General features: G+C 64.6%; 2 protein-coding genes across 2 annotated transcripts in view; one reads left to right on the top strand and one right to left on the bottom strand.

Moving 5' to 3' along the window:
• ZNF598 (zinc finger protein 598, E3 ubiquitin ligase) overlaps positions 1-3,790 on the top strand; it is an 11,116-nt gene extending 7,326 nt beyond the window's left edge. Inside the window, exons 5-12 of the mRNA XM_007939660.1 lie at positions 461-678; positions 964-1,081; positions 1,403-1,590; positions 1,769-1,871; positions 1,953-2,638; positions 2,892-3,042; positions 3,130-3,283; positions 3,437-3,790. Coding sequence (XP_007937851.1) covers positions 461-678; positions 964-1,081; positions 1,403-1,590; positions 1,769-1,871; positions 1,953-2,638; positions 2,892-3,042; positions 3,130-3,283; positions 3,437-3,790 — 1,972 coding nt within the window. The remainder of the gene's footprint in view (positions 1-460; positions 679-963; positions 1,082-1,402; positions 1,591-1,768; positions 1,872-1,952; positions 2,639-2,891; positions 3,043-3,129; positions 3,284-3,436) is intronic.
• Positions 3,791-7,407: 3,617 nt separating this feature from the next.
• Positions 7,408-10,329, bottom strand: SYNGR3 (synaptogyrin 3). Its single transcript, XM_007939524.2, has 4 exons — positions 10,231-10,329; positions 8,176-8,413; positions 7,691-7,833; positions 7,408-7,617 (listed from the first exon to the last, which is right to left on the bottom strand). The coding sequence occupies exons 1-4, from the start codon at positions 10,327-10,329 to the stop codon at positions 7,408-7,410; spliced, it is 690 nt and encodes a 229-aa protein (XP_007937715.1).
• Between the last annotated feature and the right edge of the window lie 2,518 nt (positions 10,330-12,847).

Below are 12,847 nucleotides of genomic sequence, written 5' to 3'. Positions count from 1 at the left end.
ACAGGTGGGGGCGCCGCACGCGGGCACGCGGGGGCAGGGTCACGACTACTACAGGTGGGGGCAGCACACATGCACGAGGGGGCACGCGGGGGCACAACTGCTACAGGTGGGGGTGCCGCACACGGCATGAGGGGGCGGGTGAGGTCACAACTACTACAGGTGGGGGTGCTGCACACATGCACGAGGGGTCACGTGGGGTCACGACTGCTACAGGTGGGGGTGCTGCACGCGGGCACGAGGGGGTACGCAGGGCCACGACTGCTACAGGTGTGGGCACCACACATGCATGAGGGGACATGCGGGGTCATGACTCATGCACGTGGGGGTGCCGCACACGTGGGCATGAGTGGGTGGATGAGGTCACAACTACTACAGGTGGGGGTGGCACATGGGCACGAGGGGGTGGGGCAGGGGCACGAGGAGAGGCCTGACCCCGACCCCAGACCCTGACCCCCGCCAGCGACTACACCTACCTGCGCGAGCACTTCCGGGAGAAGCACTTTCTGTGTGAGGAGGGCCGCTGCAGCACGGAGCAGTTCACCCACGCCTTCCGCACAGAGATCGACCTCAAGGCCCACCGCACCGCGTGCCACAGCCGCAGCCGCGCTGAGGCCCGCCAGAACCGCCAGATTGACCTACAGTTCAGCTACACTCCCCGGCACCCACGCCGGGGTGAGGGTGAGCAGGGCCTGCTCCGGGTGGGGCCCGTCACAGCAGCCGGAGGAGGAACTGGCTGTGCCTCGGTGTTCCCGCTACGTAGGCCCCTCAGGGTTAGGCTCTGGGGCCCGCAGAGCTGTCAGGGAGCGGGGAAGGCGCACCTGCTCTGGGTAGGGCCCCGTGCACATCCTCTTGCCGCAGACTCGTGCTGTGGGGGTGCCGTTTTGGTCTGACTTGGGGTGGTAGGCAGGCCCTGGAAGCCCGTTGCCCATGGTCCAGGCACTGATGGCCGTCTGCTGCCCACAGGGGTTGTTGGGGGCGAGGACTACGAGGAGGTGGACAGGTACAACCGCCAGGGCCGAGCGAGCCGGGCCGGAGTGCGTGGAGCCCAGCAGAGCCGTCGCGGTAGCTGGAGGTACAAGAGGTGGGAGGCTTTCTCGCGCTGACCTTCTCTTGGCACCAGCACGCTGAGGCGGTGGCTGCGGCCGGCAGCTGGGCTGGGGACGGGCAAGGGGTCCAGGGCACCCTGGCCTGGCCCTTGCTCCTTGTCGTCTGTGTAGTCTCTGTTGAGATGCCAAGACTTTTGCACAGAGCCAGGCAGCCGGGGGGTGGAGGGCCTGGTTCTGGGAGAGGTGCTGCGGTCGTAGCGTGACATGCTGCCCCACAGATTTGGGGACCCCAGACACAGCCCCAAGCACAGGCTCAGGTGCTCGCCTCACCCAGGCTAACGGTGTCCTGTCCCCAGGGAGGAGGAGGACCGGGACATGGCGGCGGCGATCCGGGCCTCAGTGGCCACACAGCAGCAGGAAGTGCAGCGCAGGAGCGAGGACCGTGAGGAGGGTGGTGGCCGGGCCACGGAGGAGGTGGTGGTGCAGGGGTCCGAGGAGCCCCAGGGCGCCCGGCGCCCACCCCGGACCCAGGGCGAGGGTCCAGGTAAACAGCCCGGGGCTCTGCTGGGGAGCTGGGGGGGTGTCCTCTGGCCGTGGGTGTGGGGGCTCGCCTGGTGAGGGTGACGGAGCCCATCTCGCATGGCCTGGGGCTCTGAGTGCCCGTGGCCACACCACACCCTGGTCCCGACAGAGGCTGCAGTGTAGGGTTTTGTCTCTCACAGGCCCCAAGGAAAACTCAGCGAACGGTCCCATGAGCCAAGAGGCCTTTCCGTCTTCAGGTCCAGCTGTGGGGCTGCTGCCTCCAAGGTGTGTGGCATGTGCTCCGCGGACGGGTGGGCGAGGTGCCTGTGAGAAGAGGGAGGGCAGGTGGGGCTGCGGGTCGCTCATGCTCCGCTCCTGGCTCAGCCCCCTGCCGGTGCCGAAGCTCGAGCTCAAGGACGAGGACTTCCCCAGCCTGTCCTCCTGCCCCACGCTGGCCGCCCCTGGCCCTGCGGGACTGGCGCTGGCATATCCCGTTCCTGCCGGGGGCAGGCGTGCCTTCCGGGAGGAGGACTTCCCCGCCCTGGTGTCTGCGGCAGCCCGGCCTAGCGCTGCCCCCACCAACATCATCTCCGCCTGGAACAGCAGCAAGAAGGTGGCACGGCCCTCTGTGGGGACCCAGGCTGCTGGTGGGGGCCAGTCCACCAGGAAGGCGGGGAAGGGCAGTGGTAAGGGCAGCCGCAAGGGTGGCCAGCCCCCCCCAGAGGAGGAGGAGGTGGCCTCACAGGAGCTGCGCAGCTCGCCCGAGGCCCCCGTGCCTTCCAAGGGCGGCCGGAAGAAGAAGGTGGGCGCCGAGAAGCCTGAGACCTCATCACCCCCACCCCCTGACCGCACCCCAAAGCCCCCCGACAAAGATAGCCCACCTGGGGCTGAGCAGGTGCCTACGGCTCCAGCCGGGGTCGTCACCAATGGACACGTGGAGGGGCCAGCCCTGGCTCATGGGGCCCCTAAGGAGCCCCCCGGGCTTCCGCGCCCCCTGCCCTGCCCCACACCCCAGGAAGACTTTCCAGCACTCGGCGGCCCCTGCCCGCCCAGGATGCCACCTCCCCCAGGTGCGTCTGCCAGGAAAGAAGGGTCCTGGGCTGGGGGACAGGGCTGGGTGAGGGATGTGTGCGGTGGTCCCTTCTGGAGCCCCTGACCCTGCACAGCGCCGCGGCCCTTGCTCAGGGCTCGCACATCCTGGGGGTGCTGCGAGGGTTAACGGGGAGCTCAGCAGGGCTGACAGGAGCTGGCAGGCCCAGGGCGGAGGGTAACGGCTGTGGCTGGAAGAGCCACGTCCCAGGTCTCGGTGTGCCCCCGTCACAGGGTTCAACACTGTGGTGCTGCTCAAGGCTGTGCCGCCCCCGCCCACACCCCCACCGGGGCTGGTGCCACCCGTGAGCAAGCCACCCCCTGGCTTCTCTGGCCTCGTCCCCAGCCCCCAGCCGGCCTGCGTGCCCAGCACCACCACGAAAGCGTAAGTGGGGTGGGGGCTGCCGGGCAAGGGCCCGTCCCCTGGGGCTGCCCTGAAGGCTGAGCGCCCCGTGCTCTTCCCTCGACCCAGGCCCAGGCTGACCCCTCCCCCAGCCCGGGCCTACCTGGTCCCCGAGAACTTCCGGGAGCGGAACCTGACGCTGATCCAGTCCATCAAGGACTTCCTTCAGAGTGACGAGGCCCGCTTCAGCGAGTTCAGGACCCACTCGGGGGAGTTCCGGCAGGTGAGGGGGCCGGGCACTGGGGGAGTTCCGGCGGGTGAGGGGGCCGTGCGTTGGGGGAGTTCCGGCGGGTGAGGGGCCGTCCGCTGGGGGAGTCCCGCCCTGGGCCTGGATGTGCCCTGACGTCGCTCGCGCTCGCTCGGTCTCTGCGGACAGGGCCTCATCTCCGCAGCCCGGTACTACAAGAGCTGCCGGGACCTGCTTGGGGAGAGCTTCCTGCGGATCTTCAGCGAGCTGCTGGCGCTCCTGCCCGACACGGCCAAGCAGCAGGAGCTGCTGGCGGCGCACGCGGGCTTCTGCAGCCAAGAGAGGCCTCCGGGCGCCAGGTCCAAGAAGAACAGGAGGAGCGTGTGGCAGGGCAGCCCCCTGACGGCGGGCTTGGACTGCTGTGTGTGCCCCACCTGTCAGCAGGTGCTGGCGCACGGGGACGTCAGCAGCCACCAGGCACTGCACGCCGCCCGGGACGATGACTTCCCCTCCCTGCAGGCCATCGCCAGGGTCATCACGTAGCTGCTGGTGACGCGGGCAGGAGCCGCTGCGCCCGGGAGCCTCTGCTCACCTTCCCTCCTCCCCTCGAGCTGCCAGGCAGCCGGGTGAGGCCCTGGAGGGCCCTCCTGCTCAGGCCCCTTGGCCGGCTGGGCCGCCAGGGAAGCCCCCTGCCCTGCGGTGCCGGCACGTGGCCGCACAGGAGTTCCATCCGGTTTGCTCCTGGGATGGGGCGCAGACCCCTGCCTCAGGGCAGGCTGGTCTTGGCTGGTGTCTTCTCCATTTCAGAAGGTGCCGTGGAGGGAAGGGCGGGGATGCTGGAGCCTTTCCTCTGCTGTCCCGGTGGCCCCGGTGGCCCGAGCTGGGCCTCCCTGAGTTGTGGGCTGCAGCACCTCCGGCCCCTGAGCTGAGGCTGTGGGTGTCCAGGTGCTTGGGCCAGGTGTCCAGTGTGTTACATCAACAGTTGGCTGTTCCACGGTTCAAAACTGTTCAGGATTCAAGGCAGATGCAAAACTGTGCTACTTGAAATCAAATCTTTTTATGAGATGAGCTGAATCCAGGGTCTCAAATTGCTTCCAACCTTTTATAAGACCATTTATCTTATAAAAAATAAATTTATTTTTCAATACGGCACTTAGCCAACGGCTGTGCTAGCTTCTCTGCCCTCCGGGCGCTCTCGTCAGAGCCTCCAGGCGCTGCAGCCCAGGTGGATGCCTTGTGCACAGGCGAGGAGGAGGTCTGGGGGAGCTGGGGCCCCAGCTGGGTTTGCTCACAGCACGAGGCAGCCAAGGCAGGGCCTCGCTTTTCCAGGCCCTGCCCAGACCTCGCAAACAGACACGCTGTGAAAGACACTAAACGCAGCAGGTCGAGGTGAAGGGAAACGCTGATCAGAACAAATGGATGTCGGCCTAAAGGCTGCAGCAGACACCCCGATGGTGAAGCCAGTGGCCTGCAGAGGGCCCGGCCAGAACCGCACTGCGCTGGCTCAGGCCGCCTGCAGCTGAGGCCGGCCTGCCTGAGGCCGGGACAGTGGTGACCCTCGGGTGATGGCTGCCCTCGGGCCCACTAGGAAACAAGCGTCCTCCCCCGCCTGAGCTGGCGAGAGGCTGCCCTCGCTCCCCGGCCACACGAGGGATGGCTCGTAGCAGGCGCCTTCCTTGCAGAGAACTCAAGTCCCTGGGGCAAGTCCAATCCCCAGAGCAGAGCCGTGGGAAGTGGGGCGTTTCTGCAGCGACACTGAACCACGTAACGGGCAACACTGAGGCGGCCCCTGCCGCGCATCACACGCAGGTGCCAACGTGTCCGTCCTCGCCTCCGCCCTCGTGACTGCCGCTTCATCTCCTTTTATGCAAGGAGCACCTGGGACACGGGTTGGCCGACTCGCCCGGACAACGAAGCTGGACAACGCTAAGCCTCCCGTACGCCGTTCACTGCGCTCCGCGAGCCCAGCAGTTACAAAAAAACCACCCGGATCAAACTCCCGCGGGAGGGGTTCAAAGCCGGTGGGCCTGTGTGGGAAGGTCTCCCCAGAAGTGACACGTGAGATGGGAAACGGAAGGAGGGTGGCTGTGAAATGTGGCTGGGAGCTCCACGGTCTACTCAAGTGGAGGCCCGGGAGCAGAAGGGGATGGGAGGTGCTGTTTTGAAAGACCCGACCGGCTTTTCCCAGCATTGAGGAAAGATGGGAAGAGGCAACCCTAAGGCACTTGACTGCTAACCAGAAGGCTGGCAGTTCAAACCCACCAGCCACTCCTTGGAAGGAAGATGGGGCAATCTACTCCTGTGGTGATGCTGCCTCGGAAACCCAAGGAGGGGTCGCTATGAGTCGGGCCGACTTGACGGCACATAACAACAGCCATCCATTCGATGACTCACAGCGACCCTACAGGACAGAGTAAAACTGACCCAGAAGGTTTCCAAGGCCGTCATCTTACAGAAGCAAACTACTAAGTCTTTCTCCTTGAGAGAGGCTGGTGGATTTGAACTGCCGGCCTTCCGGTTAGCAGCTGAGTGCTTTTACCACTGCAACACCAGGACTCCTTAATCCGCTAAAACAAACAATACCAACATTTTCCACAGGATTCAAACCTGTCTCAGCATTAACGGTCCCCACAGACAAGACACAAAGCGCACTCAGCTACCAAGAACCAGAAAAGTCTCAGTACGTGGAAAAGAGGAAAAGACGCCACAGCTCAGATGGTTGCCGGCCAGTGAATAGCCTGCCATTGTAAATGGCAAACAGAAGTAGAGGTCCCCCCTGCAGTCCAGGGAGACTACTGAGCGGCTGACCAGGGTGATGTCTGGTCCTGGGCTTGCAGACCTGCAACTATTCCCCTTGGGACTCCCAGAAGCTGAGGGTCAACCTCGCCTCCACCTCCCTGACCCCTCCCCAGGTTCCGCTCCTAGGGCCCCACCCCCTGTGCCCAGCGGGAAGGGGCAGAAAGGATTGCAGGAGCATCCAGGACACAGTAAACTCATTTCCAGTCTTTATTGTAAAGAAGGTGCCACTGGGACAGGAGACACTGAAGATAACCACAGAGTGTTCTTTCAGACGTGGCAGGAGATAGGTCTGTATATACAAAAGTTGTAAACATGTTCACTGACGTAACCACACGTGATTGGCCTAGGCTACAGAGTACAGGGCTGTCACTCCACCCAACCCCGGAGGCAGGTGTCTGTCTGCAGGAATGAAAGGTGGTAGCCGCGCGTTTGGTCTATCGAGATAATGTGAAAAGCCAGCTTCAAGCAATGCATGAGTAGTCAGCTATGTGTGGGGACCCCCAGCCTGGGGATGGCCTCACAACAGGGGTGCAGGGTGGGGGACGGTCCAGGAAGTCAAGATAAAGGCGTTAGCATGAGATAGCTGTCCCCATGGACACAATGGGCAGATGGAACCTCCTAGACCCTTCTCCACAGGACAGGGCTTATCTTGACAGGCTTCCACACGTCCTGTACCTCCCCTGGGCTGAGAAAGGGCTAGTACCACCAGGCCTATGGCCATGTGGTGCCTTCTGGGCCAGAACTGCCCACACGTGGGCAGTGGCATGGGCCAAGGTAGGAAGGGGGACCACAGACAGGTGGGAACTAAGGGGAACCTGAATATCTGACCACAATCACAACACCGACAGGGCTGGGGCTGTTCTACGAGCCTGTGTGACTATATGGAAGCGTGCTCTGGACTGAGCATGCTGCCCTAGGGGAGAACCCACTACTACAGAGGCAAGGGCAGGCCTGACCCTCCTCGGGGGTAGTGGCCACAGTCCCGAGGCTACACGGTGGGGGGTGGCAATGGGCCGTGTCTCTGCCCCTGCTGTGGAGGGCAGCTGGCCCTCCCCGGGCTCCAGGCTGGCTGGTTGGCCCAAGAGGGGAGTAGGTCCCGAACCTGCTCCCTTGTGGATGGAAGATACATGCCCTGGGCCTGCTGACCCTCTCAGGACCTTAGATCCAGGGTCGGGAGCTGAAGGAACTTGGGGAGGGACAGCCCAGGCACCCCAGGGGCCACCTCCTCCTGGCCCGGGTCGGCCCACACTGGCCACCCCGTCCCTGGCACTGGGCCAGGAGGACCCGAGGGAGGTCCCAGGAGGCCTCTGGGCCTGCGTTTGTGGGGTAGCCTTTGAGCCCTGGTCTGCACCCGCCGGTCACTAGTAGGCGGGCACTTGGTATCCTTTGGGGCTGGTGTCCAGGGTCTCGGTAAAGGGCGGGCTCTGGTAGGTCTCCGTGCCTTCCACGCCGCTGCCCACCGGGTAGCCGGGGTAGGCCTGGCCCGCCGTGGCGCCCAGCTGCTCGGTGGCGAAGAGAGACATGTCGGTGCCTAGACGGAACCGCTGCAGGGCCTTCACGGTGAGCGCCACCTGAGGGGGCGCCAGTGGTCAGCGGGGCGGGGCCACCCGCCCCCAACCCACCCGCCTGCAGCTGCGCACTCACCCAGCTGAGGATGGAGAAGAAACTGAAGGCGATGGCGGCCCGGGCCGCGTCCCCCGCCTGCTCGGTACCAGGCCCGGGAGCCGTGCGCTGCCACTGGTTGGTGAGAAAGCAGAAGCCCACGAACCACAGGAAAGACCAAAACCCTGTAGCCGGCGAGGCAGCGCGGGTCAGGGTGCCGGAGACCTCAGGGGAGTCTTCACATCCAGCGCCAGGTGTGCGGGCTGGGCGGCCCCGCCCCGCCGCCGGCCCCGCCCCGCCCATGAAGAGGCATCGGGCCGCACGGGAGGCCTCGGGCCGCACAGGACTGGCCTCCCTCTGACCCTGGAGACTCCTCTCTAGGTCTCCGACCCAGCTCCGCCCTCCCCTGGCCTCACCCTCTTCTAGAACCATCTCCTTCAGGTCCCGCCCTCTGGGCCTGGCCCAGTCCTCTAGAGAGTCTAACTGGGCTTCCGCACCAGGCCCGCCCTTCCCTTGGCCCCGCCCACCTGAGAAGCCCAGGTCGAGCAGCACCGCGCGGCGGCGGTCGCGGACGCTGCTGATCTGCTGGAAGCGCGCATCGAGCAGCAGGAAGGCGGCACAGGCGATGAAGGCGCCTAGGCCGAGTGCGACGCCGAAGCGGCAGGCGCCCGCGTTACCGTTGAAGACACAGCGCAGCTCGGGGCCGCTGTCGGTGTTCACGTAGCCCTCGTTGATGATGGGCCCGAAGACCGCGATGGAGAATACCTGGGGCGGACGGGCGGTGCTCAGGGGCCCTGTGGCCTCCTTCTCCCACTCCCCAGCGTGAGGCCTCACCACCAGCTGTCCTGATCTCCCCGGCAGCTTGGGGCCCATCTCCGAATGGGGTCTTCGGGCACCCTCCCTTGCCCACCCTCACGTTTAATGATGATTGACAACATATACCGTTCGAGAGCATTTACTAGGCCTCACGCACTGGGCTAAAACCGCTGCTTTACATGCATTGGCGCGTCGAGTCCTCCCAAAAACCGCGCAGGCGCAGTTCTCATCCCCTTTGGTGGTGGCTTTAGGTGCAGCTGAGTCGCTCCGACTCATAGCGACCTTTCGTACAACATAAGAGGAGGAAATTGGGGTGCCAACAGGTGAAGTGACTTGTCCAGGATCACCTAGCTAAAAGCCGGGGCTGAGTCAAACAGCAGTCACCCTCAATACAGGAGTGTCGTCGCCCCCTGGAGCCCAACAGGGACCGGAACAGGATCTCTGACCCTAGGCTGGAGCCTACAGGATACAGAGGGGGCAACTGTGTACCAGAGAGTGGTAGGGGGCAGGCGGAAGGAAGGGAGGACCCGGAGAGGGCAGAGGTGCGAGGGAGGAGACAGGGACAGGTGCGTAGAACTGTCACCAGGCCCTACACAGAACCTGCCCTCAGCACTTGGCAGCTTGCGGTCTTTTTGTATCCCAAATGGGGTAGCGGGCAGGGCCCGGGAGTGGTGGTGACAGTGTCCCGCATGTGGTGAGTACTGGGGGGGAGAGCCACACTTGCAGCCAGGACTGATTATCAATACTACCCGTAGGTGTTTGGGCAGACGGCCCCCACCAACCAATGGGGTTGTCACACTTCAGCACCCTGTGGTGACGAGGATGGGCAGGCAGGTAGGAAGGAAGGCCATGGTCATTTGAAACCAAACTACTATTTTAGCTTCGGGCCACCCTGTGTTTCCAGGAAAAGAGCTCCAGTTTCAACTCCATGTCACTCCTTTTGTGCATGAACTCCAAGAAACGAAGTCCCCATTTCGGCGAAGGGAAACCGAGGCACAGGGCATGGTGTCCTCCCAGAGAGGCCCACAGTCGGTCCTGGTCTGGTCAGTCAGACGGAAGGCCAGGCCCTCTGCCCCACCCTAGGCCCCATCCTGCTCCTAGACTGGCCTGGAGGTGCAGCCAGCATCAACACACACCTACGACCACCGGTCGGTGGCTGCGGGCAACAAGCCCAGTAGTGGACACCCGCCCCACCTCCCCTGCCTGGAGGGGTAAGAAGAAGGGCAAGCCACCTAATTTAGAGAGGCCCCTCCCACACCACCTCCAGGAAGTCCTCCTAATGCAGATCCCCTTTGGCTGCCCCACCCAGAGGGAGCAGCGGAGCTCCTCCCAACTCCCAGATGCATCTGGGGGGGGCCTGGGCAGGACCCTCCAGCTCTGAAGGAACTCGGACTCTGGGTGGGCGCGGGGTGGGTGGGGGAGGCCCTCCCAGATCCCTCTCGGTTCCCGCAGTCCCCTCCTCCGCCTGGGGCTGGCGCCGAACCCCTCCGCGTCCCCCACCTCCACGGTGTGCCCGTGTCCAGGTCGTGGGGAGATGAGAAACGGAGCAGGGATTGAGGAAGGGGGACTGCAGGGCTGGGGGAAGCCGGCGGTGACCTCTCAAGGTCCCGGGCAGGCCTCGCCGACCCCTCCCCCGCCCGCAGGTGGGCGCGCCCGGCCCGGTGACGTCACCCCAACCTGCGGCTGGCGGGGGAGGGGCCGTAGCGAGGATGAGGATGTGGATGAAGGCCAGGGTCGCTGAGGGGCCTGGGGCTGGGGCTACTCACCCAGGACGCCACCCGCAGTAGGGTCTGGGGCCGCTTCGCGAAGCTCACGGGGTCCAGGGCTGCCCCTGCGCGGCCCGCGCCGAACGAGGCGCCCTCCATGGCCGGCTGAGCCGGGCCGCGCGCCCTCGGCGCCCTCTGTCCGTCTGTCTGTCCCGCCGGCCCGCCCGAGCCCGCCAGGGCTCCTGCAGATGCCTCTGATGCTGCCGCCGCCTCCCGGGAGCGCGCGCCGGCCGGCCGGGGGCGCGCGGGGCGGGGCCGAACCACTCCCCCCCCCTTCGGGTCCACGCGCGCGGGCCCGAGCCGCCCCTCCCTCCGCGGCGTGACCGGGATCCTGAGAACATCCTGCAGGAGCGCCACCTGCCGCTGGAAGAAACAACGGGGTACCCTTGGGGTGGGACAGGGGCCTGGGCCCCCACACGGAAGGTTAGGGGGTGCGCCTGCTGTGGCCAGGGCGGTGACAGGCGACCTGGACCCCGCTCCTTGGGCAGGCCTCTGGAGTGTGCCAAGGGGTCACCGAGGCCCGAGGGGAGGGAAGGCGATTCTGTGGGCCTGATTCCCCGAAGCCCAGAGACAGACAACCCCACTGCACCCAGGGCCATTTGTCCAGGCGGCCGAGCCCCCAGTGGGCATCTCGGTGCCTTTCAGTGGCTGGGGAATGTCATCCACGGGTGCCCGCCGGCCCCTCCCTGGCTCCCCCAACTTATGGCTGAAGCCGAGGGGTGCAGGGTTGGCCCAGCTGGTGCTAAATCCCTCTCACCCTGGTGGGGCTCTTCAGGGGGATCTTCAGGCCCGCTGAGGCAGGTCCCTTTCTCACGTCCCTGCCCGCCAGCCGGGCTGGGGCTGGATGCCTCCTCTGTTCCCTTCCAGGGCAATGCTTAGAAAAGTCTCATTTCCTGAGCATCGTCAGTGGCAAGGGCCTTCCAAGGAGGGTCTGTCGAGGTTGAGGCCGACTCTGCTGCCCTTGTACAGTGGGTCCTCACCCACCATCATATGGTGGGTGAGTGCAGAACTAGGGTGCAACCCTCAGCTCCTGCTGCGTGAACAGGAGATGGTGGGGACTACCAGCGCCTGGAGGCGGAGACTGGAGAAGGTTTGGGGTGCCGGAGAGGTGCCTTTCCAGCCAGAGCTGCAGCCGTCAGGTGGTGACAGGATAGATGGTCAGGGAGGGGTGTGTTTGGAGGGAAGGGGCTGAGGGAGCCTGCCCAAGGGTAGATCTGGAGCCAGAGGATCCTCCCTCCTCCTGGGAGACCTCAGGGCCTGGGACAGCTCCTGGGCTGGAAGGGGGGCTGGGAGGCATGGGGGAGGACACCGTGACCTGCTCAGTGGTGCACTGTGAGCTGGGCAGGGGGAGTGGCCCAGGCACTTGGGGACCCATCAGCTCTGGTCGGCTGTCCCCCTGGGCCTAGCTGTGTGCTGGCAGGTGGGCAAGGCAGGCAGTGGCCAGGTGTGTCTTGGCCGCCACGCAGGCCAGTTGTACTTCAGGTTCATTGCACTGTCTGCAGAATCCTGGTACCTCCACCCGCCCATTTCCCCTTTTACTCAACTGACCGAATGTGTTCCCCTTTCTGCTACCCTAACAATAACTCCATGACTGACTGCTCCCTAGCAGTCCGGTTACTGTTTTCTGTGCCAGCAAAGCTAAGCTCTGGCCTCTGCCTTCAGGGCCCACTGTTGACAGCATCGTGGCTCCTGCCTCCACCTCACCAGCCCAAGTGCCAAGGCCAAGGTCCCCATGGCCCATCCCTCCCAGTGGCCAGCCAGGAGGTGGCGCCACAGCTCTCTTCACAGGAGGCCTGATGGCAGTGGGTCTGTGCCCAGGGGTGGCCAAGACACCACCACTTAAGTGGTTGGAGCTTTAAGGCCTCAGGAACCAGCCAGGGGCACAGGCTGTTGCAGGAGCTAAGGCCGGGGAGCAGGTGGGAAGTGAGCAGATCCGGGAAGGCCCAACCAGGGTAGGGGTCACCCCAAGCGTGCTCCCCCTCACAGATGCAGCACACAGAACAGCTCTTGCACCCCTCAAACCCCATTGGCTATCTCATCCCTGAATTCTCACAGCTCCACCTTCAAAGATACCCATCTCCTATAGGTATGGTCATAGCTCCCCCAACCTGTCTCCTCAGCCCAGCAGCCAGGAGGAGTTCGAATGGGAGGTCCCTCTGAGAGGTTCCACTCAGTCTGGGAGTAAAGCCAAGTCCCTGCTGGGCCGGAAGGCCTGTCCTGCCACCCGCTTCCTCCACTTCGCCACCTGGACCCCTATTGTTCCTGGACTGTGCCAGGCCCACGGCCTTGGGCCTGCCCCTCCTCAGAGGAAGCCAGCACTCCAAAGGGCAGTAGAGAACACAGGGACGAGGACTGGCCCCAGACAAGACACATGAAACCCAGTCCTCCGTCACTTCCACAGCGTTTTATTTTGGTCTCGACCCCCAACACAGCCGGCCCCTGATAGCAGTCCTGGCCCACCCCGTAGGGCACTGTGGGTGTGTCCTTAGAAACGCCCTCCTGAGCTTTCCCTACACAACTGAGCAGCGCCAAACGCTGTCCCCCGCGTCCTCCCTGACGTGCACAGGGCAGGGCAACTGGGGCGAGGGCACCATGGCGTTCACCAGCTACTCGGCGA

Source organism: Orycteropus afer, unplaced genomic scaffold (genome assembly GCF_000298275.1).
Source record: "Orycteropus afer afer isolate SDZICR_OR568_19922 unplaced genomic scaffold, OryAfe1.0 scaffold00061, whole genome shotgun sequence".
Classification (NCBI taxonomy): domain Eukaryota; kingdom Metazoa; phylum Chordata; class Mammalia; order Tubulidentata; family Orycteropodidae; genus Orycteropus; species Orycteropus afer.
Note: the sequence above shows the minus strand (reverse complement) of the source record. Positions and strands in the feature narration are given on the sequence as shown.

Excerpts from the sequence above, each read along its gene's own strand:
- SYNGR3 (XM_007939524.2), bottom strand. The coding sequence starts at position 10,329 with ATGGAGGGCGCCTCGTTCGGCGCGGGCCGCGCAGGGGCAGCCCTGGAC. Across the intron at positions 8,414-10,230 it reads TACTGCGGGTGGCGTCCTGG|GTATTCTCCATCGCGGTCTT; the intron begins GTGAGTAGCCCC and ends CGTCCGCCCCAG. Across the intron at positions 7,834-8,175 it reads GCTCGACCTGGGCTTCTCAG|GGTTTTGGTCTTTCCTGTGG; the intron begins GTGGGCGGGGCC and ends CGCCGGCTACAG.